At 49.3% G+C, this 27,482-nt stretch overlaps 4 protein-coding genes across 4 annotated transcripts; 2 read left to right on the top strand and 2 right to left on the bottom strand.

Annotated features, from left to right (window-relative positions):
* Positions 1-352: 352 nt before the first annotated feature.
* On the top strand, positions 353-8,799 carry LOC138243091 (T-cell surface glycoprotein CD4-like). The gene is made up of 5 exons (XM_069198595.1): positions 353-494; positions 3,643-3,695; positions 3,859-4,194; positions 4,649-4,927; positions 5,338-8,799. Exons 2-5 carry the CDS (start codon positions 3,653-3,655, stop codon positions 5,439-5,441), a joined length of 762 nt encoding a protein of 253 aa, XP_069054696.1. The 5' UTR covers positions 353-494; positions 3,643-3,652; the 3' UTR covers positions 5,442-8,799.
* Positions 8,800-12,789: 3,990 nt separating this feature from the next.
* On the bottom strand, positions 12,790-13,934 carry LOC138242640 (uncharacterized). Its single transcript, XM_069198191.1, has 2 exons — positions 13,624-13,934; positions 12,790-13,531 (listed from the first exon to the last, which is right to left on the bottom strand). Exons 1-2 carry the CDS (start codon positions 13,932-13,934, stop codon positions 12,790-12,792), a joined length of 1,053 nt encoding a protein of 350 aa, XP_069054292.1.
* A 1,664-nt stretch (positions 13,935-15,598) lies between these two features.
* On the top strand, positions 15,599-20,494 carry LOC138243181 (uncharacterized). Its single transcript, XM_069198696.1, has 6 exons — positions 15,599-15,797; positions 17,147-17,199; positions 17,344-17,676; positions 17,946-18,218; positions 18,515-18,800; positions 19,123-20,494. The coding sequence occupies exons 2-5, from the start codon at positions 17,157-17,159 to the stop codon at positions 18,724-18,726; spliced, it is 861 nt and encodes a 286-aa protein (XP_069054797.1). The 5' UTR covers positions 15,599-15,797; positions 17,147-17,156; the 3' UTR covers positions 18,727-18,800; positions 19,123-20,494.
* A 783-nt stretch (positions 20,495-21,277) lies between these two features.
* Positions 21,278-26,051, bottom strand: LOC138242750 (uncharacterized). Its single transcript, XM_069198300.1, has 5 exons — positions 25,426-26,051; positions 24,596-24,958; positions 23,912-24,037; positions 23,700-23,761; positions 21,278-21,563 (listed from the first exon to the last, which is right to left on the bottom strand). The coding sequence occupies exons 1-5, from the start codon at positions 25,469-25,471 to the stop codon at positions 21,465-21,467; spliced, it is 696 nt and encodes a 231-aa protein (XP_069054401.1). The 5' UTR covers positions 25,472-26,051; the 3' UTR covers positions 21,278-21,464.
* Positions 26,052-27,482: the final 1,431 nt, after the last annotated feature.

The following is a 27,482-nucleotide window of genomic DNA, read 5'->3' as shown; positions in this document are numbered from 1 at the left end:
AGCACTGCTGTCTCTGAGCCACTGGGGTCAGAAACTACAGTAACACACAGGCCTGCAGGGTTTATAAAGATCTCTGAATCCTCACAGTGTGAATATCAACAGCACTGATCTCTCTTCTAGGTCTGCACACACCCTCTACATACTTGTTTGCTACATAGATACAAGAATTGTAGTGAATATGGCTGCACCTGTGTTAAAAGCTGAAATCACTGTTCTTTGTGTTTTTTAATTGGGGAGTGCTAAGGATCTTGCTCCCAGCCTGGTAGTATCCCTGTATCTCCCGGCTTGTCTTGTAGTGGAGTTCCTCATCACAGAGTCTGTTCAGATCTTCTATTTGAGGCCTCTTTGTCTTTTCGCTTACCCCAGACCGCCAAAGAAAATAGAGAAACGAGTGAGTTTTAGGTTACCTCGCACTCGTTTTAAAAATTACTTTCACTTTCGGTTGAGCGTGACCTCCATTGACGCATCGAGCGCTTGATTCGGAGGGATCAAAGGTAAAACGTTTTCCTTTCTCTTGTACCGCGGTGAAGTTGGCTCATTTCGGAACGTCAATACCGTTTTTAATAAATGTCCTAGGTATATGGAAAAGCTTGCGTTGTGATTTGTGAGTCTCAGAGAGGTTTGTTTTCAGAGCCTTCACTTCGGCTAATTCGACAGGAAGTTATGAATTACAGTAACACACAGGCCTGCGGAGTTTCTAGAGATCTCTGACTCCTCACAGTGTGAATTTCGACAGCACTGCTCTCTCTGAGCCACTGGGGTTAGAAACTACAGTAACACACAGACCTGCAGGGTTTATAGAGATCTCTGAATCCTCACAGTGTGAATATCAACAGCACTGCTCTCTCTGAGCCACTGGGGTTAGAAACTACAGTAACACACAGGCCTCCAGGGTTTATAAAGATCTCTGAATCCTCACAGTGTGAATATCAACAGCACTGATCTCTCTTCTAGGTCTGCACACACCCTCTACATACTTGTTTGCTACATAGATACAAGAATTGTAGTGAATATGGCTGCACCTGTGTTAAAAGCTGAAATCACTGTTCTTTGTGTTTTTTAATTGGGGAGTGCTAAGGATCTTGCTCCCAGCCTGGTAGTATCCCTGTATCTCCCGGCTTGTCTTGTAGTGGAGTTCCTCATCACAGAGTCTGTTCAGATCTTCTATTTGAGGCCTCTTTGTCTTTTTGAACTGGTTTGATCCCGGTGCAGTTCAGTGAGGTTCAGGACTGTGCTGGCTGTGCAGGTGTGTTTGCTGGACTGGGGCAGGAGACAGGCTGGCTGCACTCCCAGTTTGCAGTGAAGGTGATGATGGATATTCCCCAGAACCCCTCACACTGGGCCAGGGCACCTGGGTAGACCACAGAACAGCTCCAGAATAAACTCATGAGCCCAGAGAGACGAGATAGGTTTCCCGGAAACTTTATTTAGAGACTGGAATACAAAGTGAATTCATTCTGAAAAATCTGAAAGTCTTCCTCCTGTGCACTGCTGTCCGCCATGACACCTGGAAAATAGAGAGAGACAAGTTCAGGGTCAACCGTTGTCGTTCTGAGTGCGGTTTTCTGTCCCCGGTTTTTTAAACATCACATTCCAGAAACCTTTAACTGTCCCAGATGGGGACACCCGCCTTGCAGGCAGGGATCGCACAGCATAAACCCCTTAACAAATTTGTTCATTATCCTACATGTACGTCTTATTATATATATATAAAGCCCGGTGGCTTTTGAATTAGCTTCATCTCGATAATCGCAAGATTTAAGACCTGATTATGTCCTCATGAAAAAAAAAATCAACTTTAAACTTTATGAGCCATCGCTGAAATAAAGGATTCAATAACAGAGCCACACAGGCTGCATTTGTAAGCCGCGTTTTTAACAGCGTGAAGTCCCTCGGTAGAGCTGTGTTCTTAGGACAGGAAACTGGAAACTCCCCTCTGTGAGACGGGTTTATTTCTACTCTGCTTTCTCTTGTTCTTTCATTTTTTCCTCTAACATCGTAAGCTGATGGTGGATGTGCTTGTTTTTTAAATGGGTTGGTAAATATGTGCTAAATCTTGAAACCAGAAATTGAAGATAAAAGGAGGTTTATTCGTGGTTGTCCGAGTTGAGGGTGTGGTTTATTATCGTTCCAAAGCTCAGTGCAACTCAGTCGATGGGTATTAAAAGTCCTACTTAAATCGTGAGCTGATGGTGGATGAGCTCGTTTTTTTGAAGGATAGGAATGAGTAGATTAGGAAAAAGGATTGGAAAAATATCAGAGTGTTTGGAAAGCCTGGTGAGCACTGCTGGCTCAGTCATCAAGAAGGGAAAGCTCTTTCACACCACCCAGACCGTGCCTGGAAAAGGCTGTTGCTCGAAACTCAGCCTCTGAACAAGGAGCAAGTTGTGAGTGTAACATAGCGGTTCTGCGCGGATTCGTGCCCTCCGCCACCCGTTCCGTCCCGCAACACCTGGGGCGCGAACCTGGGTCTCCGGCGTAACGCAACAGGGCACCAAGTGCGTGAGCCAAAGGAGACCTCCCCCAGCCCAGGCAGCTGAGGACCCTGCTACGCGCAGTGAGGGCGCTGATGTCACCACACCAGCTCCGCTACATGAGCCATACCGCTGAGAGGCCAGTAGTCACTCTGACAGACCTGAGGAGCTCAGGGGCTCAGAGTGGAGTCAAGGTGCGTCAGTCGACGATATCCAGAACTCTCTCGGCATAACGCCGGTCAGTATGAGAGGGTTGTAAGAAAAAAACCATTGCTCAGAAAGAACCGTCTTACAGTCTCTCTGGAGCTTGCAACACAAGCGTGATTGAGCTAGGATTTGGGAAAAGGGTCTGCACCTGGATGAGACCAAGATAGAGCTTTTTGGACCCAAATTCAAAGAGCTGTGTGTGACGCTAGGCTGACCAGTCCATGTCCCTGCAGTGATGCGTGACAGAGGCAGCATCATGCACTGGGGGGGGACTGTTTCAGTCTGCTGAGGATCCGACGCTTGGGAGCAGGTCGGTGATGCCACATTCAGGGCTGGAGCAGCATGGGTGTGTGGCTCAAGAAAGACAAGCTGAATGTCCTCGAGTGGACCAGTCAATAAAAGTCAAAGTCCCCACCTCAACCCCAGCCAGAATCTGGGGTCCTCAGGCGCTGTCCCATAACCGTGAGTGAGCATCTTTCCTAACCAGTGTGCTGAGCTCGTACACACCTCCTGTGCCCTGTGAGACTGTGTGGGGTCTGAATACGTCTGCAAGCACTATATTTCAGTTTTTGACTTTTCGATATTTGGCAGCAGATTTGGCAACTGCTTATTCTGTTTGCCATCCCCATTCTGACTGGAAAAAGATGTGCGAGTATATTTTGTAATCCAGCAACTTTTGTAAACGTATAAAGGGTTTGGATATCGTTGCAAGGCACTGTGGATGAAAATAAATGTGTGCACGTACTTGGCTGTTATAGTGTTGAAAGAACTTATTGAACATTATTATAACTTCCTTTTTTTATTTGTAGAATTTACTCCTTGTTGCTGGATCCTGGTGTCTTTTCATTATTTTACAAAGAACTTTACTTTGATTTTTTCCTAACTGATTATTTAAACCACGTTGGACACTGATTTTCTTTTTAGCTTTAATTCCCTCACTCATATTGCAATCGTATTGCAGGTCCCTCAACATGAAGGTCCTGGTTGTTGTCTTGATGGTGTTTTGCTCTCAAGGTAAGAGATCACAGTTGTTGTGTGAAGTTGCTTGTGAAGAAATGCTGTCCACAAGCAGTTAGTCACGTCCAGAGTGCTGTGTCTCACTGTTGTTTGTTTTAAGGGAGCTGATGTCTGACTTGTGTTTCTGAGTCTCTCTCTGTCTCTGTCCTCTGTCTCCCAGTGTGCTCTGCTCTCGACCCTGTGACTGGGATCTATGGGGACACAGTCTTTCTTCCCTGTGATGGGAGCTCCTACAGACACATTCCTGAGGAGAGAAAGATTATACATTGGGAGACTGCCGACCGCCACGTGGTGGATTTCTACAGAGGACGAATCCAAACTTACAATGGGTTTGAGAACAGAGCTGAGCTGTCCAGAGAGAGGATCAGACATGGAGATTTCTCCCTGATCCTTCATAATGTGAAATTCTCAGATGAAGATACCTACGAGTGTCGAACTGTGGATGAAAATGGCTACAGGAAATTCCTCGGAGATGTGAAGCTCACATCAGTTATAGGTAATCTCCTTTTCCTTCCTTGTGATCCGAGCAGTTTGAGGAAATCGGTTCTGTAAGAGAAAGGATCCCTACAGCTGTTTTTCCTCTTTTATATTTGGGCATATCTGATTTTTCTTCTACATTTCTTTTATCCCAAACCACAGAAAAGGGTTGTTGCTAAATTTTAGCTCATTATAATGGCCGGGGCTCAACTCAGACGGTGTCGGGTTACGTTGCTGAATTCTCTATTCAGGAGAGTCTGGGAATTTTGGGAGAACACTGCGTTTTTCCTATTGTTGCTGACTGATCATTTGTCAATGCATGAGGAGAACATCAGTCTCTACTGTGGAGACCCTCTCAGTGTCCCTCTGTGCACACAGCAGGCTGTAGATGTGGTTCAGGCCTCAGGGAGGAGAGTCTCTCAGGCTGATAATTTGCTGAATGAATCAGTCTTACTCTGTACCTTGAATTTCAGCTCGATCAGAAGTCCTCACCCTGCTATCCGGAGACAATCTAACTCTCCCACTCCACACTGCTGAGCGAGTGGAGGTGCTGTTTAATCCTGGAGGATCTGCCCAGTCTCCCAGAGTCTTCCTGAGCAGCGCAGGGCTCCCTGGCCACGGGTACGAGCAGAGAGTGTCGGTGCAGTACAGCACTCTGACACTGCGATCCCTCACACCAGCTGACCAGGGGAGCTACACAGTGAGGGACCTTCGGGGAAACATCATCAGCACTGTGATCGTCACTGTGGGAGGTGAGTCTTTAGTACAGGAAAAACTATGAGTTAAACTCATCTTCACCTAAAGTAAATGTCTTTTATCATTCAATCTCAGTAGACAAAATCAAGCAACTGCATGAATAAAATTGACTTGAGATTAGCCCTCTGCTCCAGCTGTTTCAGTGCTGATTTTCTTCTGTAGTGTGAAACCATCTGCTGCTGTTTCAGATATGAGAGTGAGACTGTCTTGTTTTCCAGCCCCTCTCATGGCGTCTCTCGGGTTCTGAGCTGCAATTAGAGATGTTTCAGGATGTGATTCTTGACAACAAGATCCCTTACTGATGTAGAAAGCTCTGTGTCTCAGACGCCGGCTGCTGGATATTTTTCATTTTGCTGTTCTAGGTTTGTTTATATTGAATTGCCTCTGTTCTTGTTTTTTTTTTCAGACGCAACGACCATGTCATGGCCTGCAATTGTTGGAATCACTGTTGCAGTGTTGGTTGTGCTGATGTGCTGTATTGGGTGTGTTAAGCGTTGTTGTGAGGACTGAAAGAGCAAGATTGTTAATAACCGTAAAGAAAACGGACACCTTGAGGAATCTGAAAAGCTCACTGATGTGTGCAGAATCAAAAGCATCTGATATTTGAGAAAAAAAAACGGTGGGGTTACAGGCGTCTTACAAAAACGGAGCACAGACCAGTTTTACACATTTTTGTTTCTCACCATCACCTTGGGATATTTTGGACACATTTGGGTAGTTTCTGATCCAAATTCTGCTTGACGGTGCCCTCCGGGGTGGATAGGAATAAACCAGCACACAGCCCAGCAGAGACACAGCAACAGACACAAGACAGGAAACCGTCAGTGCAAGTCTGTTGTCAAATTCTCCACCTTCTTCCTGAGCCCAGCGTTCGTGCTGCAGACGAGACAGAGGGGGCTTGAGCTCATGGAAGCATCTGTGGTCGTCATGCTGAACATCGCTCTGAAGCTCTGGTCCGGAGCCAAGCTCAGCCTGCGGTCGGGTCAGTGCTGCACAGAGCCCTTGATCTGCTCACTGGGGTACAGTCCAGGGCTCGTTAGCTTGGATGAGCAATCAGACAGGACGTTTTAAGAAATATACTGATGGGGGGAAAAAGAAGTGCAACATTTTCGGGAATGAGAATACTATAGTTATTGTAGTTAAGGTGGGGAGCTGCGTCAGCATGCGTAGGCTGCAAAGGAGCAAGACAAGAAGATAAGACAACTTTTCGGCTCACACCTGAAGAAGGCTCCACAGCCGAAACGTTGTGTTTTCTTTCTTCTCTTTTCAGCACCGGAAGAAACCTGTTACTTGCAGCCTCCTATAGTTATAGCTTGTCAATTTGTTTTAAGCCCTCTGACCAGCAGTACAGCTTGTGCAGTGAGGCATTGCAACTTGCCAATCACACGAAAGCTCGTTAGGTGCACTTTTACCCAACGAGGTCCAGGTGGAACAATGCCTGATCAGGTCACCTTTAAAAAGGCCTTAATTCAAAGCTGAGGTCACTACAAGAAAAAGGCCACACTTAGTCAGTTTGCTGTGCATTCCATAATGCCTCGAATGTCACCAGAAGCAAGGGAGAGGGCCATTGGCATGCTGCAGGCAGGCATGTCATGTGCCAGCATTGCCAGACACTATGGAGTAAGCCGCTCCACTGTGTCCTGACTGCAGAGAACGTTTCAGCAGACGGGCAGGACAGATGATCCGGTCATCCTCGAGTGACCACACCAGAGCAGGACCGACACATCAGACTTGTCCATCTGAGAGATCGTTTCAGATCTGCCACCCATACTGCTGCTGAAACTGCCGGCAGACACAGTGCCCGCATCAGTGACAGGACAGTGAGGCTCCATGCTGCTGGCCTTAGAGCAAAGCGACCTGTCAGAGGCCCTCTGCTCACACCTCCTAGACGTCGCACCCGACTGGCTTGGGCCAGACAGAGGCTGTGCTGGACTTGTCAGCAGGGTCATCAGGACCTCTCCAGCCAGTTCCATGCAGACGAGAGGGCCAGAGTATGGAGGAGGGGGTGTTGCGTTTCTTTTTTCCATCAGTATATAATGTCGTTTGTCTGTGTAAAAATCCACCAGAGAGCTTTTTGTCAAGCAAAAGAGTAGTTTATCCACACGACAGTCAAGGACCCATTGAAATAGTTGAACATGGCCAGATTAGCAGTATTAATAATCAGTGTCCTGACCACATTCCTGGCTAGATCAGAGCTTGAACAGTCTGAGGTTCACGGTGAACAGTGCCCTCCTATATGTAAAGCACTTTCAGGTCCTTTGGAAAGGATTTCATGAGTTTAACTTAATTTTATGAATTTGGGAGATTATTAATTTAACTCCCAAAATTGAATGCACAGCAGTATTGATGTAAGTCTTATTTTCCTTCGCACATATCCAGAAGGAGGTGCGTTAGGAACATCCCTTCAGGCTGGGGGTGGTCATGTGTCCTGATACACGTCGCTCCCTCTGTTAACTCCAGACTGCGCTCCACGGTGCTGAGGGATGACCCCAGCAGGAGTCTGTGATGGTCTATGGTGTGTGCCATTCACTGAGACAGTACGAAGCTCTTTGCACTCTGTCAAGTCTGACTCCACAGCGATGGTCTTCTGCTCTCCTCTCTCAAATCCTCATTCTCCTGACTTCCTCAGATCCGCCGGTCTGTCGTGCTCAATACCTCCCCCAGTTCCCTGTAGCACTAATCTTGATCTGGGATTGTACATTTTACTGACAGAGTACTTAATACTGGAGAATCGGCTCCACTGTTTTTCAGGAACCAAAACACAAGTTACCAGAAGCCTAAGTGCCTCTGTGTCCTGTGGGATTTCGGGAATAACTGAAAAATTGGAGAGAGAGAGAGCAGAAGACTGCAGAGGGAATTCACAGTATTGATGTGTCTTATTTTCATATGCACATATCTAGAAGGAAGTGTGTTAGGAACGTTCCTTTGGACGTTTTTTTTATGTTACACTCGGCACTGAATCGATCAGATCTGAGTGTTTTGAGTGTATCATTGCACTAATGCAACATCTCTATATGTCTTACTGGAAACATCACACACTCCAGGCTGGATTATGCACTGATTAGAGATTTGTTTTTTTTAAATGATGAATTGGTTTGTGCACAGGTTAATGCCAGTCATTCACAGAGTATAAATCTGGACACCTAGGAGATTTTTTTATATTGCTCAAAGAGTTTTAAAGCACTTATATAGAAGTGATTCTGGATACAAAACTCCTGAGTGTCCCAAAGTGGGAAGGTAAACAATATAATTTCTGGGATTAAAAAATATTCTTAAAAATGGTTTGCTGAATAATATGAATGGTTGCAGAAGAATCTAGACTGTATTATGTGGGACTGGGAGATATACGGTGTTGCTGAGTGTCAGTAATCAAGTGGCAGTGTTTCCAGTGTAGCTGCCAACAGATTACAAGCCATGATGCGATTTCCCCTGTAGTGTGGTAAAAAAATACCCATTGGGTGTGTACCTACTAGGGTTTTTGTAATTTTATATGTTTTCGGTACATGTTTTCATGTCTTGTGCCCTGTGGTTGAGCTTTCATATGAATTTCATGGTTTTGTGGTTTTGCGTTGATGGGATTTTTGTCTATGGGGTGTCACATCCACACTGATACAGTTGCTGCTGTACAAACTGAGTGTGGAAAATGTTCAGTGTTGACAGTTGGAATGAATGGATGTATGGGGTTTGTACTGAGGGGTTTGGGGCGTTTTGAAGTGTCAGATACATGTGGCTTTCAAACCTGGGTTCAAATCTGACCTTCAGCTGTCTAGAAGTTTTTTTTATCTATGTATTTGTGAATTTTTCTTTGTATAGATTTATGTTGTGTTGATAATTGTGAGATGTGTCTATTGAAGCCATATGAACCAGAGGGATTTTAACTCTGTGGGTTTGTGCAGTATTTACATGAAGTTTTCTTGTCAGTTTTGAGATTTCAGATCGGGGCTTTGACTAGGCCTGTTTATAAAAGCAGGTCAAGGTTCATGCTGCAGCTTGTCTGTGGGGCCCTCGTCTCCAGGTGCGAATGAGAGATGGGGTGTGCAGCAGATCTGCTATCGTCCAGTCTCGGGGAGGAGTGGAAAGCTGAAACCGGCAGATTCACTTGTGGCTTCGTTCAGTAGGAGTTTGTTCAGTTCCAATGAAGGTTTCGGCTTTCCAGACCTTTCCTCCTCTTCTCCCCGAGTTGGGGCTCATTCCCGCCTGCTAAATGCCCTTCTCCTCCCTGCTCCTGCTGTTCTCCTGTGCCTTATTGATCTGCAGCTTGCCCTGAGCTGTGGAATGAACCATTACCTTTTCCTGTGGAGCCTGTACAGGCTCCCCACTGGAATGGCTTCAATACATGTGCCATGTACTGTATGTGAGTGTTATTCATTGCACACCCAAGGTACATAAAAGGTTATTGTGTGGACAGTGGGAGTGGGAAGCAAAACTGCCCAGCCGTGTGGTTGAAGCCGATACCCTGGCTTCTCTCCACACACAGCTGCAGAGAAGTCAGGGCAGGAAGCTCTTCTTTACACAAAGGGTGGTGGGGGTGGGGAACAAGCTGCCCAGCCTTGTGGTTGAAGCAGATCCTTGGCAAAGAATCATCAATGAGCCATTAACTACCAATATCCTCTTCCTGTTGGTGGCCTTACTTTTATTCTTCAAGCGCTGTCATTGTGTTGGGTGCTGGCAGTATGAGGGAACTGTGACTGTTACAGGAGGCCATGTCCCAGTTCTGAGAGAAAGAATGTTGCTTTAATATGGAGCCTGATCAAATTCAGATTCAGAGGAGAAGAAGATGCAATAAACCAAGTTGTAAATTTTTATCACAAAGCAGACACTTAAAATATGTTCCAGATTATGCAATACTGCTGCTGTGATATTCCAGATACTTTTTCCCCAAACCTGAGACTGAGCAGGACAGTCTTCGTTCAAAAGAGAACTGGTGTCAGTAAGCGATAAAGGTTCTCTTTGGAACCCTTTTTGTAAAAGATTTTAATTTTTCAATAAAAGGGGGGGAAAAGACACAAGGGGCTTGTTTGTCCTTTGTCTTTGAAAGGCGCTCTTATTTCGGAAGCTTTGAGTCCCAGTTTTCTGATCTCTCTGTGGGAGCCTGAGAGCCGCTGTCCCTTCAGATCCAGACAGATGCTGTTCCTTGTCCCCGAGCCGAGAAGAGTCGGTCCCCTGGAAGATCTGGGCCTCGGAGCCTGTTCTGTATTCGAACCCCGGCACCCAGGGGCCAGAGACGGTCTCCCTGAAATCTCGGTGGTCTTGACCTCCGTGAAGAGAGCGGGCGTGGTCCTCTTGTCCAGACACCTCTCCAGGGAAGTGAGGGAGATTCCCCTGCAGGTCAGTGTGGTGGTAAGATGGATCCTGGGTTTCCGAGTGTAGTGGGATCACAGGACACCAGTCCCTCACAGGACACTCACACACTCACAATTGAAACCTGGGCCCCGGTGCTATTTATACTGACCCATGGGCATCTGGTTAGATTCCAAATGTCAGAAATAACTTAATGAACACAAACACATGAAAGGTTTTCTGAAAACTTTATTCAGAGTTGGAAAGTCGTGAAATACAAAGCACTTTCATTCCTCTCTGCACTCTCACCTTCCTCACCTGCGCTACAACACCTCCAGCCCACAGTCTTCCTCCTGTCCACTGCTCACTGCCAGGAGCTCAGCGGTCTTCCTCCTGTCCACTGCTGGACAGGCCTCCTCTCCTGGGCCAGGAGCTCAGCGGTCTTCCTCCTGTCCACTGCTGGACAGGCCTCCTCTCCTGGGCCAGGAGCTCAGCGGTCTTCCTCCTGTCCACTGCTGGACAGGCCTCCTCTCCTGGGCCAGGAGCTCAGCGGTCAGCACAGCCACAGTCACCTCCTCCCAGCCTGTCCCGGGACACCATGACACCTGGAAAACAGAGAAAAGGTCAGGGTCAGGAACAGCTGGGAAACTCTGAAATGTATTTGGCGATGTGGGGTACCACCACCCAAACCAACACAAGACCAGAGACCAAGAGGCAGAGGCCATCTGGCCAGTCTGGTCCACTAGTGAGCAGTTAAGTGACCTCATCCAGCTGCTTCCTGCGATTAAAAAATCTCAGTTAAAAACTAATTGACAACATTAATAATACCATAATATCCCACAACAGCGTAATACAATAATTTAGGATTTGCAAAGGTCCCCAGTTGAAGGTGCAGCTCGTATCTCCCAGTCCAGTTCAACACTCGGTGCTGCCGTCAGCTGCATGAAGACGGACAGTTGGTTGTGATGTTTAGTCAAACATATCGGTGGGTCACAGCCGTCACAGCTGAGCAGGCAGCTCTAGATCCCGGGGAGAAGAGCAGCAGCAGTCAAACGCTGGAGTGGGTCACTTTGCTGTCTGTAGGGGGAACCCAGCTTCCTTATCAACTGGAGCTTCAGAAACATGTTTAGGAAAAAAAAAACAGCTTCTACAATTTTTTGATCCTCCCATGCTGCTCTTTTGCACTATCCAACATTAATATACACTGCTTTTTTTCTGCTTAACAAAATAAAAATTACAATACAAACAAGAGTACGTATAACAATTCAAGACAAAAAGATCGTCGGGGGTAAATATTACTACATCAATTCAAGTTATTAAAAAAGGTTAAATAAAAATAATGTCCGCACCGCTCTCATATTTTTTGCACTTCAAAATAGTCTGCAAATACCCCCTTACGTCCATTTTTAAATGCTCAAGCAAAGGGGTCTTCCCAGACCACTTCATTTTATGTATATAATAACGTGCCATCAGAATAATTCAAGGTATTACAAATGCAATTTTATATCGTTTTCGTTTGGGCTGAAAATTAACATAGCATCTTTTTTCCCTCAAAACAAATGTCACTATTGGTTTTCCTTTTTTTATATAAGTCTGCAATTTAGTCCAGAAACTTTTTACCCTAGGACATAACCAAAACAAATGCTGAATAGTTTCAGGGCTATTGTCACAAAAAACACATTTGTCATCTATATTGATTTTAAATCACTGGGTAACAAGAGTCTTAACTGGGTAAATTCGATTAATTATTTTGTATGATAATATACACTGCTGCAACACATCCGTGGAGTGACACCAGCTGCTGTGAGAGCTTTCTGACTGGAGGGGAAGGGAGTGTGGTCAGTCTCTTGCAGGGGGTCATACGTGCTGTAGGAGTGACTGGAGGAGAAGGGAGTGTGGTCAGTCTCTTGCAGGGGATCATTCGTGCTGTAGGAGTGACTGGAGGAGAAGGGGGGGTGGTCAGTCTCTTGCAGGGGGTCATTCGTGCTGTAGGAGTGACTGGAGGAGAAGGGAGTGTGGTCAGTCTCTTGCAGGGGGTCATTCGTGCTGTAGGAGTGACTGGAGGGGAAGGGAGTGTGGTCAGTCTCTTGCAGGGGATCATTCGTGCTGTAGGAGTGACTGGAGGAGAAGGGAGTGTGGTCAGTCTCTTGCAGGGGGTCATTCGTGCTGTAGGAGTGACTGGAGGGGAAGGGGGGGGTGCTCAGTCTCTTGCAGGGGGTCATTCGTGCTGTAGGAGTGACTGGAGGAGAAGGGGGGGTGCTCAGTGTCTTGCAGGGGATCATTCGTGCTGTAGGAGTGACTGGAGGGGAAGGGAGTGTGGTCAGTCTCTTGCAGGGGATCATTCGTGCTGTAGGAGTGACTGGAGGGGAAGGGAGTGTGGTCAGTCTCTTGCAGGGGATCATTCGTGCTGTAGGAGTGACTGGAGGAGAAGGGAGTGTGGTCAGTCTCTTGCAGGGGGTCATTCGTGCTGTAGGAGTGACTGGAGGGGAAGGGAGTGTGGTCAGTCTCTTGCAGGGGATCATTCGTGCTGTAGGAGTGACTGGAGGAGAAGGGAGTGTGGTCAGTCTCTTGCAGGGGGTCATTCGTGCTCTAGGAGTGACTGGAGGGGAAGGGGGGGGTGCTCAGTCTCTTGCAGGGGGTCATTCGTGCTGTAGGAGTGACTGGAGGAGAAGGGAGTGTGGTCAGTCTCTTGCAGGGGATCATTCGTGCTGTAGGAGTGACTGGAGGAGAAGGGAGTGTGGTCAGTCTCTTGCAGGGGATCATTCGTGCTGTAGGAGTGACTGGAGGGGAAGGGAGTGTGGTCAGTCTCTTGCAGGGGGTCATTCGTGCTGTAGGAGTGACTGGAGGAGAAGGGAGTGTGGTCAGTCTCTTGCAGGGGGTCATTCGTGCTGTAGGAGTGACTGGAGGGGAAGGGAGTGTGGTCAGTCTCTTGCAGGGGGTCATTCGTGCTGTAGGAGTGACTGGAGGAGAAGGGAGTGTGGTCAGTCTCTTGCAGGGGGTCATTCGTGCTGTAGGAGTGACTGGAGGAGAAGGGAGTGTGGTCAGTCTCTTGCAGGGGGTCATTCGTGCTGTAGGAGTGACTGGAGGGGAAGGGAGTGTGGTCAGTCTCTTGCAGGGGATCATTCGTGCTGTAGGAGTGACTGGAGGGGAAGGGAGTGTGGTCAGTCTCTTGCAGGGGATCATTCATGCTGTAGGAGTGACTGGAGGGGAAGGGAGTGTGGTCAGTCTCTTGCAGGGGATCATTCGTGCTGTAGGAGTGACTGGAGGAGAAGGGAGTGTGCTCAGTCTCTTGCAGGGGGTCATTCGTGCTGTAGGAGTGACTGGAGGGGAAGGGAGTGTGGTCAGTCTCTTGCAGGGGTCATTCGTGCTGTAGGAGTGACTGGAGGAGAAGGGGGGGTGCTCAGTCTCTTGCAGGGGATCATTCGTGCTGTAGGAGTGACTGGAGGAGAAGGGGGGGTGCTCAGTCTCTTGCAGGGGGTCATTCGTGCTGTAGGAGTGACTGGAGGGGAAGGGAGTGTGGTCAGTCTCTTGCAGGGGGTCATTCGTGCTGTAGGAGTGACTGGAGGAGAAGGGAGTGTGGTCAGTCTCTTGCAGGGGGTCATTCGTGCTGTAGGAGTGACTGGAGGAGAAGGGGGGGTGCTCAGTCTCTTGCAGGGGGTCATTCGTGCTGTAGGAGTGACTGGAGGGGAAGGGAGTGTGGTCAGTCTCTTGCAGGGGGTTCATTCATGCTGTTGGGTGACTGAACCCTCTTCATTTCCGTAATCCGCTGTGGTCTATCTGCTGCCTGTCAGAGCCAAAAAGCAAGAGCACACAGACATTGTAACGATATGTCTGTGGCCGATATGGCCGACCAACTAATATTGTAACGAATGCGGGTTCGGTGAGGACGAACACAGAGACACTCAGACTTGCGGAGTTATAAACGGCGCTGTATTTCTTTCTCCGTTATCACCTGCCAGCAGCACTGCACTCTCCCGAGCAGCCGAGAGAGAGCGAGAGAGAGTTTGCCCACACTAGACAGCGAGCGAGTCCGGTGTAATCCTTGCTTCACCTCGGCTCACAAAGTCGTTCTTCCAGCTCCTGGTTTTCGAGAGCGGTTCACGGTTCTCACTCCAGAAAAAGACTACTTTTTTTTTATCTGGGCTCTCCTTTCCGGTTCATTTTTTTCCCTCTTAAAGGAAAAAGGGCATCACCCGTCTGTTCTTCACTTTTGCTCACTTGTTCAAAGGCGATTTGCGGTAAGTAACCTTTTAAAGCTGAAAAAAGGTTTGTAAAGAACTTGAAGTTGAAATGGGGGATGTGGTCTCGGCCCCCAAGGAAAACTAATCTATAGACACTTGGTGTGTTTTAGATATATATACACCGGTTTTGTTTCTGCGTGTCTAAATGGAATTTAAATCCGATTTTTAAAGGAAAGGGACAGATTTTTTACAAGCTACACAGCAATCAAAAAGAAGCCACTGAGGTTTAATCCATATTAAATGTCCACAGGAAATCTCCAATCTGACTTTTGCTTCTACTGTAGTTTCTTGCCAACCCGGCGAAACAGTGCAGCTCTTATCATGCTGCCCGATAGAGACGTGTTTCCTAATTAAAAGAAAATGCAGTTTTTAAACCCCGTAACGCCAGAGACCTCAGTGCACCACTCAACATCAACGTTTCCTTTATTACAATGTTTGTAATTTTTACAATAATTGTACATTTTTACAATTGTGAATTCCCCTGGCTGTGAAGTGTCTATTAATGTATATAGTTCACTATTCTGTCTCCTTTTTTGGTGTTTAGATAGATAACTTTATTGATATTTATTGTTTAAATAAAAACTTAATTTTAACAAAAATAATTCAGCACAGGAGTAAACCTTTCCTTAGTCAAAATAGCGGGGGACGAGTCAAGTAGAGAACCACGGTTTCCTGCCTCGTTTTTTTAAAAGAATCATTGAAGAAACCCGTAAAAGTACTTTACAGGCAGTTAAAGCATGAATATCTTGACAAATGAGGACCCCCCGAAAATAAAGAGGAGCCAGTTAGACAAACGTGCTTAGTGAAGCACAGCGATTACGCTTTTGTTTTTATAGAGAGACTAACATCGCCATTAAGTCCATACATTAAAAAAAACCCAACGGCAAACTATGTAGGAGACATACATAGGACAGAGATATACAAACCACTCCTATTGTACCCACCCCTTAGGACACTTAACTGCAAAACACCTTTTTAAGCTTGTTCTTTCCCTCCCCTTCCTTAAGCCTTAAAGTTGATTGGCGCGTCCTGTACCACATTGAGTGGTTAGCCTGGGGGGTATTTAATGTTTCCCTGCGGCTCCTGGGCCTGAGCTTGTTAGTTCAGCGCCAGTGGTGCGATGACAGAGTCACAGTGCTTTACTCCAGTACCCGGCCGGTCTCTGGGCTCAGGAAGGTGAGTCGAGGTCTATCCCGGGTGCGAAACTTCAGCGAAGGAGATTCCCATCGCTTTACACGAATAACCAACCAGGGGTGAGGACATAGCGCCCGGCTGCCAGCCTGCTGTACCCCGGACCAGCAGATATCTCTGCAAACCCTCCCGAGGTGTTCTTCTGATTTCGTAGGTAAGAGCCGTAAACCCAAAGTAATGAGGTGCTTTTTTAAAAGGTCTGAAGTTTCGTTTACCGCTGTCACCGTTTCAGTTTAAGGATTCAGCGTGTAGTTTTGTTGTGAAGTGTGTATTCAGGGGCTGAGGGTTGTCACAGACGAATACAGACCCTCGTTTGCGAATTGTGTCGAGTCGCTGGGTGAAAAGTGTGTTGTAGTAATATGAGAGATCATTCTGTTGTTTAAACGTGAGGTTAGAAAATAAACTTTAGAAAGGAGCTCCTCCCCTGGGCTGTAAGTGACTGCCCCCCCCCCCCCCCCCCCCCCACTCGGCTGTGAGTGCCGGAAGTTGCCCAGTGCTTTTATGGGAGTTGTAGTTCGTAAAGGCAGCTGTGAACAGCGGTACCCAGTTCTAAAACCTGGCTCCCCTTAAGACAAGGTTACACATGCAATCGCAAAAAGATAAGAAGCCCTCTGTTGTTCTGCGGTAAGCAGGCTCAGCTGCACCAGCATTAAACTTATTTTACGGTGTTACGAGCGGGGAAGAGATCCGAGAGCTGTTGCTCCTCTGTCGCCGGTCAGTTCACACTTAGCCGAAATTCGTCTTCCATCAAAGCAGAGCGAGTTTAGGCGCTCTAGAGCCCGGGGTCAAGAAAGCATTTTATCAAGGAGTAGCTTTCATCTGAAAGCTCTTCAGGTGAGAAGTTTATTCCGTGAAACTGTCGTATCAGGGCAGTGTTCTGGGTGAGATCACTGCGTGAAGTCTATCTGGTACTTCAGTCTGTCTCACTGGCATTAACAGATTGTGAGAGCTCGTATTATGGGCATTACGGTAATACTGCGCGGAAATCACTCCTAACCAGTGTGCTAAACTGGTAGACACCTACTGTACCCTAAAAGACTTAAAGCTGTTATTGTATTAAAATGTCTACCAAATATTAATGTGTGGGGTCTGAATACTTCTGCAAGCACTGTATTTCGGGTTTTGACTTTACGATATTTGTCAGCAGATAACTGGTTTTATCTTTAAATGCAGACTGTTTGCAGTCCAAATACTGGTTGGGGAAAAATATGTCTTTTGTAATCCAGCAACATTAGTAAACTTTTAAAGGGTTTGGATACTTGTGCAAGGCACTGTAAGTGAAAATGTGTGCATGTTTATCTTGCTGTTCTAGTGTGGAAGAACATTTTACATTGTATGTGTTCGAGTTACTGTGCTCCTTGTAGCTGGATCCTGGTGTCTTTTCATCATCTTACAAAGAACATTCTTACTTTGTATTTTTCCTAACTGATTATTTAAACCACATTGGACACTGGTTTTCTTTTCAGCTTTAATTCCCTCACTCATATTGCAATCTTACTGCAGGTCCCTCATCATGAAGGTCCTGGGTATCGTACTGACCGTGTTTTACTCTCAAGGTAAGAGATCAGAGTTGTCGTTTGCTCGCCTGTGAAGAAATGCTGTCCACAAGCAGGTACAGTCACCTCCAGAGTGCTGTGTCTCACAGTTGTGTGTTTTAAGGGAGCTGAAGTGTCTCTCTGTCTCTGTCCTCTGTCTCCCAGTGTGCTCTGCTCTCCTCCCTGTGTCTGGGCTCTATGGGGACACAGTCGCTCTGCCCTGTGATGGGAGCTCCTACAGACATATTCCCGAGGAGAGAAAGATTATCCGGTGGCAGACTGCTGACCACCATGTGCTGGAGTTCTACAGTGGCCAAATCCACACTTACCCAGGGTTCGAGAACAGAGCTGAGCTGTCCAGAGAGAGGATCAGAGATGGAGATTTCTCCCTGATCCTTCATAACGTGACATTCTCGGATCAGGATATCTACGAGTGTCGATTTGTGGATGACAAGAGCAAGAGAAAATTCCTGGGAGATGTGAAGCTCACAGTTCTAGGTAATCTTTTTCTTTGTTGCGATCTGAACACTCAGTTGTGTACAGGACAGTGATCCATGACTCCTGACAACTAACCGGACCTACGGTTGTTAGTCCTCTTTGTTCTCTAGGGTGCAACAGCATCTGTTTGCATTTTTTTTTCTTCCAAACTCCTTCTTCTTCATCCCAAGATCATGGCTGATATTTTCACCTGATTCTGGCCATGACTGAGGGGGAATTCTGGGACACAACCATGTGACTGACTGATCACTTGTCACGTCTTCCTGTAGGACACGAGGACAACATCGGTCTCTCCTGGGGAGACCCCCTCAGTGTCCCTCTGCGCACACAGCAGGCTGTAGAGCTGTGGTTCAGGCCTGAGGGAGGAGAGTCTCGCAGGCTGTGCTCTGTGCTCGACAGCACTGTGACCCCAGACTCCAGCAGGCTGAAGGTTCAAGACCAGGTGCTGAAGATCTCCATTGTGAGAGCTGAAGACGGGGGCACTTACACAGTGCAGGACTCCCAGGGGAACCCCATCAGCACTGTCCACGTCACTGTGGGAGGTGAGAGTGGGGCTCCAGTGGGGAATGTGCACAGTGTGACTCTTTCACAAGTGTCAGTCCCTGATGTGTGGGGTCAATAGGAGGTATTGATTTCCTGACATTGAAGGATTTTTCATTAAGGTTCTTGAATATATTTGAACTTAAAACTCTAAATCAGTGTTGCTGTTCTGAAACTATCTTCAATCTCAAGACTTAAATGTGATCAATACTGTCTCCTCTGAGTGAGTGCAGTCTTTACAGCTGATGAATTGCTGTCTGCATCATTCTTTCACTCTGCTCCTTTCCATGAATTTCAGCTCAATCAGAAGTCCTCACCCTGCAGTCTGGAGACAATCTGTCTCTCCCTCTCCACACTGCTGCTCCAGTGGAGGTGCTGTTTGATCCTGCAGGATCTGCCCAAGTCTCCCGGAGTCTTACTGAGCAGCGCAGGGCTCCCTGGCCCCGGGTACGAGCAGAGAGTGTGGGTGCAGGACGGCTCTCTGACACTGCGCTCCCTCACACCAGCTGATCAGGGGAGCTACACAGTGAGGGACCTTCAGGGAAACACCATCAGCACTGCGATCGTCACTGTCACTGGGGGAGGTGAGTCTTCATTACAGGACAAACTGAGTTAAACTGATCTCCACCTGAACTTACCTGCTTATGAAGAAACAATACTTGAGCTGTTTCAGTGCTGATTTTCTCTTATGGTTTGAAGCCGATCACACAGGTCCACTGTGTCAGCTGGTGTTTCAGAGACGGCAGTTTTCCAGTTCCTCTCCTGGTGTTTCTCGGGCTCTAAGCTGGGATGTGAAACTGGGCAGCAAGAACACTCTCTCACACCGGCTGCTGGATAGTTTTTCTTTTCCTTCTTGCTGTTGTAGATTTGCTATCTGTGTGACTGTCTCTGTTCTTGTGTTTTCAGAGATGAGCAGCGTGTCATGGCCTGTAAGTGTTGCAGTCATCACTGCGATAGTGGCTGTGCTGATGGGTGCTGGACTGGGTGCTGTTGTGTGTAAGAACCAGTGGAAGATGAGAGAGGAGAGAAACATGATACCAGCTGAAAGCAACAATATTAATATCCATAAAGAAAATTGAATCCTTGAGGTATCTGAGAGGCTCAGTGATGCTGTGTCCCTGCGCATGGAGGAAGACGATGGTATAGGAAGTGAGATTGTTCCAGTGGTTAAACTCCATTATACTCCAGTTCCCGGTGGATCCAGTTCTCCCAGTTTTACTGCAGGAATCCCTTCAGGCACAGTTTTTGTGAAAGAAGAAGAGAGACTCGGGATATCCATCTGAGGAGGATGATGGTGAGCTGCCTCCTGCAGGTGAAGAAGAATCGACAGTCCTGGAGCTCAGTGGAGAGTCGACCCCAGCTGATCCTGAAGACCAGTCAAATCTGGAAGAGGCTCTGCTGTCTGACGGAGGAGATCAGTGACCTGACCATCACTGCCAGTGTAGCCGGCCAAGTTACTGGTGCAGCTGTCAGACATCCCCGTCAGACAGTGCAGGAAGCCAGACCGGCCTTTGCACAGTAAACTTGAGCTCCTTCCACATTTCAGTGCAATAGAACTAAGTTTTTATTCCGTCACAGCTTGTGTACATTTCAAAGACGCAGGCACTGAGACACTGCCAAGCCCAGGACGAGAGCTGCTGACGTCACAGTGGGCAGATTACTCCTCTTGTCAAGGTGAAGGGACTCCCAGCTCTCCTGCTGTACTGGGGGTACAGACTGATCAGAGAGAGAGAGACCCCCTGGACCCACAGAGCTCTTCCCCACAGGAACCTCACCTTCACATGGAGGGGCCCCTCTCCTGCCTGCTGCTGCTCCTGACCTGATCCCTGTGTCACAGAGCCGCATCACGTCCTCACAGGAAGCCACTCTAACTGACCTCCTGCGTGGATAATGGACCAGATTCGCTGGTTTGCCTCGAACAAAACGCCGATAAAACCGGGGAAAGAGCTGAGCCGCAGGACATGATCAAAGCTGTGTGAACAAGGAGCCTGGACACTCGCGCCCCCTAGTGGCCGATCTGAACGGACTTTTCCCTCTGCAGCTGCACAGGGGATTTGAACTTAATTTGGAGGGTGAGGGTGTGATTGTTGTATTTTTATCAAATATGTATATGTATTTATATAAAATAATTATATTTGTATACAAGTTTGGAATGTAACTTCTGAAAAGGAGTTAATGTCTACTTAATTGTATTTTGTATATATTCATAACAATCATTTTTATTATTTTCTCACTTTTTATTATTGATTTTACTAATGCTGACCCCCGTATAAGTAGGACCAGTATTGTAGTAAATAATGCTAGATTTTAATATCCAGGTGCGTGTACGTCTCTGTTTGCTCTGATTGGCTCCTAGTAGCAATGAAGTCCTCTGGGAAGGTCCTGTCCCAGTTTCTGGCTGTTCAGGTACAGTCCAGCTGTCGGCTCAGAGTGACCTCAGGCTGTAGGGAGAGGGGCAGTTCAGGCTGTCGGGTTTCACCACCTGATTTTTGCAGGTCTTGGTCCTGCAGGGGGCGCTGTGTCTACCTTGGTTGTTCCTTATCATGATCCAGGAGACGCACACACCCACAGTGTCGGTTCCCAGCCCCCCTCACAGGCACAGAACCGAACCCTTAACCGGACTCGGTACCAGGATTCACTAGAACGGCGCTCAGCTTTTCTGAGTCTTTCCCAAGTCTAGGCAGGAGAAATGTGGATTTTCGAGCAGCCTGGGAAAATGGAGGAGACCATTTCACTCCCTCCCTGCGGCACAGCGATCTGCTCAGGGCTGAGGCCGGTGCTGTGTCGCTGTCTTACTCTACTTCCTGTTGGCCCACACGCACCTACGCCAGCGCAGTCCCCCCCCGTCCCTTCCTGCCAGCCCACACAGACTCTCTGTCCCCTCTGCGGGCTGAGCCCCCCCCCCGTCTCAACCCTGCCTCTTCAGCAGCGTGGGGACTCTCTCAGCCCGCGCTCTCCCTCGGCCTGGTTTCCCGAGGGGGAGGAGAGGGCCGGGCTGGCGTTTCTGCGGAGAACAAGGTGGGCACACGCAGCTGGGCACGGCCTGTGTTTATTTCGGCTCACACACGTGGCTCGTACACGCTGTCTCCAGTCGAAACAAACACAGGGCTGAGGCACACGGAGGACAGAGGGAGCTCTGTGCCTGCGGTCCGCGGAGCCGATCCCCGTGGCTTCGGGTCGGGTGGGATAATGGAGCACGAGGAGCGCTCTCTCTTCGTTTCCGTCCGGACTGCAGCCCCGAGGAGAGACTAGACGGGCCTCATCCTGCGGACGTCTCTGTTCCTGGGGGCGGCCGGGGGCACGGTCACGTCGACGTTTTCGTACTGCGTCTGATCGCCTGTCGCCGCCTGCGGGGGGGGGGGGCGAGACCACAGGGAAACCAGGAGTGAGAGGCCAGCTCAGCTCAGCCCCTCTGCAGCCTGTCCTGAGCTCCCCCTGCTGGTGTCATGTTCACACACCCTGGACAGGACAGCAGTCCATCACAGGACACACACTCACACACCCTGGACAGGACAGCAGTCCATCACAGGACACACACAGACACTCACACACCCTGGACAGGACACCAGTCCATCACAGGACACACACACACACACTCACACACCCTGGACAGGACAGCAGTCCATCACAGGACACACACTCACACACCCTGGACAGGACAGCAGTCCATCACAGGACTCACACACACACACACCCCCACCCCCTGGACAGGACACACACACACACACCCACCCCCTGGACAGGACACCAGTCCATCACAGGACAGGACTCACACAGACACACACACCCTGGACAGGACACCAGTCCATCACAGGACACACACACACACACACACACACACACACACACACACACCCTGGACAGGACACACACACACACACACCCTGGACAGGACACCAGTCCATCACAGGACACACACACACACACACACTGGACAGGACACCAGTCCATCACAGGACACACACACACACACACACACACACACACCTGGACAGGACACCAGTCCATCACAGGACAGGACTCACACAGACACTCACACCCTGGACAGGACAGGACTCACACAGACACTCACACCCTGGACAGGACACCAGTCCATCACAGGACACACACACACACACACCCTGGACAGGACACCAGTCCATCACAGGACACACACACACACACACCCTGGACAGGACACCAGTCCATCACAGGACACACACACACACACACACACTGGACAGGACACCAGTCCATCACAGGACACACACACACACACACACTGGACAGGACACCAGTCCATCACAGGACACACACACACACACACACACACACACACACACACACACACACCTGGACAGGACACCAGTCCATCACAGGACACACACACACACACACCCTGGACAGGACACCAGTCCATCACAGGACACACACACACACACACACCCTGGACAGGACACCAGTCCATCACAGGACAGGACTCACACAGACACTCACACCCTGGACAGGACAGGACTCACACAGACACTCACACCCTGGACAGGACACCAGTCCATCACAGGACACACACACACACACCCTGGACAGGACACCAGTCCATCACAGGACACACACACACACCCTGGACAGGACACCAGTCCATCACAGGACACACACACACACACACACCCTGGACAGGACACCAGTCCATCACAGGACACACACACACACACACACACACACACACACACACACACACACACACACACACACACACACCTGGACAGGACACCAGTCCATCACAGGACAGGACTCACACAGACACTCACACCCTGGACAGGACAGGACACACACAGACACACCCTGGACAGGACACCAGTCCATCACAGGACACACACACACACACCCTGGACAGGACACCAGTCCATCACAGGACACACACACACACACACACACACCCTGGACAGGACACCAGTCCATCACAGGACACACACACACACACACCCTGGACAGGACACCAGTCCATCACAGGACACACACACCCTGGACAGGACACCAGTCCATCACAGGACACACACACCCTGAACAGGACACCAGTCCATCACAGGACACACACACACACACACACACACCCTGGACAGGACACCAGTCCATCACAGGACACACACACACACACACACACACCCTGGACAGGACACCAGTCCATCACAGGACACACACACACACACACCCTGGACAGGACACCAGTCCATCACAGGACACACACAGACACTCACACCCTAGACAGGACACACACTCACATACACACTTAAGCCAGGTATCCTACCCAGCCTGTCTCTGGACTGTGGGAGGAAACTGGAGCTCCTGGAGGACACCAACACCAACATGAAGGGAACATGCAGACTCCACACAGACAGCACCCCGGGTCCATCATTGAACACAGAGCCCCAGCACGGCTGCCCTTTAGATTTTGCGATTCGTTCTGCTGCTGTCTTGTGATCTAGAAAGTGTAACGTCTGAATTACCCGAATGCTGGGAGGACGTCTTGCCCTCGAACTCTTCCGACAGGCGACACACAGCTCCGGAGCTGTAAGGAGACGTTGCAGCAGGAGGTTAGGAAGACCAGGACACAGCAGCTGGCAGAGCGAATCCCTGTTCCTGGTGCGAGAGGTCCCGTCGTGATTCACAGTGCACTGAGCTGGACACGGTCCTGTCCAGCAGGGCCGAGCGGCCGTACCGTCTCTCGCGAACAGGCAGTAGGCGCAGCAAGAGGACACTAGGACACTCAGAGGCAGAGCCGACAGCAGGACGAGCAGGCAGGACAGCTGGAGGTGAACGGGTGGGGTACGCTCCGGGCCTCCTCCTGCGACAGACAAGGAAACAGCCCTCAGTGTCCGGATCACCTCACCGAGCGCGGGGTAGAAGAGCCCCCAGACTGGGAACCTCTCTAATGAAACCCCATTGTGCCAGAGTATTGGCTTCAACCACAGGGCTGGGCAGCTTGTTCCCCACCCCCACCCCCCTCTGTGTACAGTAGAGCCTCCTGTCCTGACTGGAGGAGCTCACCCAGCTGTGTCTGGAGAGAAGCCAGGGTATCGGCTTCAACCACACGGCTGGGCAGCTTGTTCCCCACCCCCGCCCCCCTCTGTGTACAGTAGAGCCTCCAGTTCTCACTTTTAAATGTCCTTCTATGTATCTCACGCTGACAGGAGTCCAGGACACCGCACGGTAAAGAAAAGGTGGGGTTGGTCGTTGAAATTAGGGGGGAACTGTAAATCTACTGCATAAACCCGACCTCAGCACAACGTACTGCTCTTCCGGAGGGCTGACGGCAGATGAACGATTGTATTCTTGCCCGCAAAACGGATCAGAGAGCTGAGGACAGAGCGATCCGCGCTGAGGGGCGGTGGCTGGGGCTCACCGGGGAAGACGAGCTCCGTCCCGTTTCCGAAGCTCAGCTGCCCGCCGACTCTGTCGGCGCAGTAGTACAGCGCCCGGTCGGACTCCGTCAGGTTGGCGAGCGTCAGGCTGACGGAGAGGGTCGAGGGTTCGAGGACGAGGGAGAGGCGAGACCGGTACCCCTCTTCCACCTCCTTGTTGACCTGGGAGCCGCTGACCTGACCGACGGCGGCGATGAGCGGCATCTCCAGGGGCCGCTGTATCATCCACAGCGTCTCCTTCAGGTGCCTGATGCCGCAGGGCAGGGTGACCGTGTCTCCGGCTCGGACCCGCAGCTCCACGACCGCGGCCGGTTCGGCCCCGAGTCCCCGCGTCATGCAGACATCTGAGACAGGAAACTCGCGTCAGTCCTTTTCAGACACCGGCAGGACGGGGCTGGCGGGCTGATTTCAGATCCGTCCGGGTACACTGCTCGCTAACAGGACAGTTACAGAGGACCGAAGCTCATCGGTGCGGTTTATTTCAGACTGCTGGCCTTATGAAGTACCGGTTCGGACTGGTACCCAGAACTAAGAGGGAAACACGTTTCACACCCCGTTGCTGTTTCAGGAGCGAGGATGCCCCGCTGATCAAGAAGAGAACAGAAAAAAACACGATTTTGCTCATCCGAATCGCTTCCGCCGCAGAGCAAATCCAAAGCAGCGCCCTCGACCCCAGCGCGGCTTGAGCGCCGCACGTACGGGGCGTTTTTGCGCGCAACGTCGCTCCGGTCCGGTCCGGTCCGGTCCGGTCCGGTCCGGCCGTGCATGAACCCCGAAGAGGCGCATTTGACGGGGACGCTAGCCTACTCACGGGTGAGGAAGACCAGCGCGATTCTCGCCGCCGCCGGCGCGTCCATCTCCTCCCGGTCCAGGGGCAGTTAGTCCGGGGCGGTGGCTGGGCTTCAGACCACCAGAGACGACGACGTCTCGTTTCCTCTGGCTGGCCGCCCCCCTCCCCCCCAATAAAAGGGCGTTATTTTCCACCGTTGGCGGGTCCCGCAGTTGAGTCCGGACACCGGCCTTCGACGGGACAGAGCTGTTGCAACCAGGGATCTGCGCCGTCCGGACCCCCGAACTGCTCCGACGCCCTTTGGTGGTGGTGGGGGTCGTGCATTCGCAGAAAAACTCAATAAAACCAGATCCCAGCGGCTCAAACGGGGCTGGAGTACGCAGCGTGCGGGAGCTCTTGGGGTGTATCTTCACACAAGTCAGACCTGATCTCCCCCCCCACCGGAACTTCAGCGAGCTGAGTTCAAAACCACAGCAAGCACTTCACACAGGTGGAGCGGGGGCGGGCTGCTGGCCTGTGTTACTGGTCACAGGAAGTCCACAACTGTGTCTTTGTGCATCACACACACACACAGATACATCCTTACACAGGCTGGGGACATCACACACACACACACAACGCGATGCATGACAAGGACCTGGCGCGTTTCTGTGACTGTGGGTGAATTTGTGAGATCTGATTGGGATAAAGGACGTTTGTATCATTAATCTTTTCATTGTTGTGGGTAAATATTTTATCCACAAACGTGAATGGTCTAACACTACTCCCTCTATGAAAGTTGAATTTCTTTTTTATTTACATTCTGTTAGAAATGTACAGAATCAAAAGACGAGACCCTGGGATTGTTAATGAGCACAGAGAGTCAGGACCTCGGTTTTACGTCTCATCAGAAGGACGGCGCCTTTTACAGTCCAGTGTCCCCCGTCACTATACTGGGGCATCAGGACCCACACAGACCACAGGGTGAGAGCGCCCCCTGCTGACCCCACTCACACCTCTCCCAGCAGCAACCTGAGTTTTTCCCAGGAGTCTCTCCTCCAGGTACTGGCCAGGCTCACACCTGCTGGGCTTCAGTGGGTTTCCAGTTGTGAGTTGCAGAATAAGCAATTATTACTATTTTTACAAAGGCAAAAGGGTGTGTTTTTAAACCTCACAGCTGTGTGTTTGGTCTATCTGCTGGCTTGGAGCCAATGTTAAAGATCCCTCTCCAACAGCCTGTCGCACCGTCCTTATAAATGATGATGTTCTAGAAAAGGAGCGTCTTTGAATTTGAAAGCGTCTGCAATCGAGATCAATAGAGATTTAACAGCTTTCCAGCAAAGGTTCGCTTAATTGCCTAAAAACGCTTCTCCTTACCTTGAAAACAACGTTTTAGAACAGTTTAAAACACGACAGAGCATATCGATAACTTATCGGTAACATTTAAAGCAAAAGTTTGCTGAAGGTGCATCAAAACGTTTTCCTTCACCTCGAAAAATCACCCGTTTATTCTCGCAGTAAAAGCAGCGAACCTGTTCGCTTGAACACACCTCACAGCCGGAATGACGACTAACCCCTCCCACCGGCTCAAATAGCCCGGCTGTAGAAACCGCTCCTCTAACAGGTGGAAACCTCTGTCACTCAGCGATCTCTGGCCAATCAGAGACTGGTCTCAATTGCGCATCTGCCCGCTTTGCTTTCCCACCCTGTTTCTCATTAAGACCTCAGTCCAGCTCACTAAAATATTAAAATATTAAACATATGGCACAAAAACAAAAACATAAAAATACAAAAAATAACAAACATTCAATCGTTATGTTTTTCATCACACTACAGGGGAAATCATATCTTGGCATCTAATCTTTTGGGAGTGTTGTAATGAAAAGCTGTTACCTAATTAACAGGACAGGCCCTTAACTACTGAACTGCCATTCGAACTCCTGGTCAGCTTACAAGAAGTAGATAGAGAATCCTTTTTACTCAGATAAGTTACTGTATAAATTATGGTTTGTTGCATAAAATATTTTCTATTAAAAAACTTCAAAGGAATTGTCTAAACCCAGCAAAACTTCTGATCCCTCCCTCTCTCTCCAGTTTTT

The sequence above is a fragment of the Lepisosteus oculatus genome, chromosome 14 (genome assembly GCF_040954835.1).
Source record: "Lepisosteus oculatus isolate fLepOcu1 chromosome 14, fLepOcu1.hap2, whole genome shotgun sequence".
NCBI lineage: Eukaryota > Metazoa > Chordata > Actinopteri > Semionotiformes > Lepisosteidae > Lepisosteus > Lepisosteus oculatus.
The sequence above is the reverse complement of the archived record's forward strand: the minus strand, read 5'-3'. Positions and strand labels throughout refer to the sequence as shown.

Excerpts from the sequence above, each read along its gene's own strand:
- LOC138243091 (XM_069198595.1), top strand. The coding sequence starts at position 3,653 with ATGAAGGTCCTGGTTGTTGTCTTGATGGTGTTTTGCTCTCAAG. Across the intron at positions 4,195-4,648 it reads GAAGCTCACATCAGTTATAG|CTCGATCAGAAGTCCTCACC; the intron begins GTAATCTCCTTT and ends CTTGAATTTCAG. Across the intron at positions 4,928-5,337 it reads TGTGATCGTCACTGTGGGAG|ACGCAACGACCATGTCATGG; the intron begins GTGAGTCTTTAG and ends TTTTTTTTTCAG.
- LOC138242750 (XM_069198300.1), bottom strand. The coding sequence starts at position 25,471 with ATGGACGCGCCGGCGGCGGCGAGAATCGCGCTGGTCTTCCTCACCC. Across the intron at positions 24,959-25,425 it reads CGCGCTGGTCTTCCTCACCC|ATGTCTGCATGACGCGGGGA; the intron begins GTGAGTAGGCTA and ends TTCCTGTCTCAG. Across the intron at positions 21,564-23,699 it reads GACGTCCTCCCAGCATTCGG|GCGGCGACAGGCGATCAGAC; the intron begins GTAATTCAGACG and ends CCCCCCCCGCAG.
- LOC138243181 (XM_069198696.1), top strand. The coding sequence starts at position 17,157 with ATGAAGGTCCTGGGTATCGTACTGACCGTGTTTTACTCTCAAG. Across the intron at positions 17,200-17,343 it reads GACCGTGTTTTACTCTCAAG|TGTGCTCTGCTCTCCTCCCT; the intron begins GTAAGAGATCAG and ends TCTGTCTCCCAG. Across the intron at positions 18,219-18,514 it reads TGTCCACGTCACTGTGGGAG|CTCAATCAGAAGTCCTCACC; the intron begins GTGAGAGTGGGG and ends CATGAATTTCAG.
- LOC138242640 (XM_069198191.1), bottom strand. The coding sequence starts at position 13,934 with ATGAACCCCCTGCAAGAGACTGACCACACTCCCTTCCCCTCCAGTCAC. Across the intron at positions 13,532-13,623 it reads TACAGCACGAATGATCCCCT|TCACTCCTACAGCACGAATG; the intron begins GCAAGAGACTGA and ends CTTCCCCTCCAG.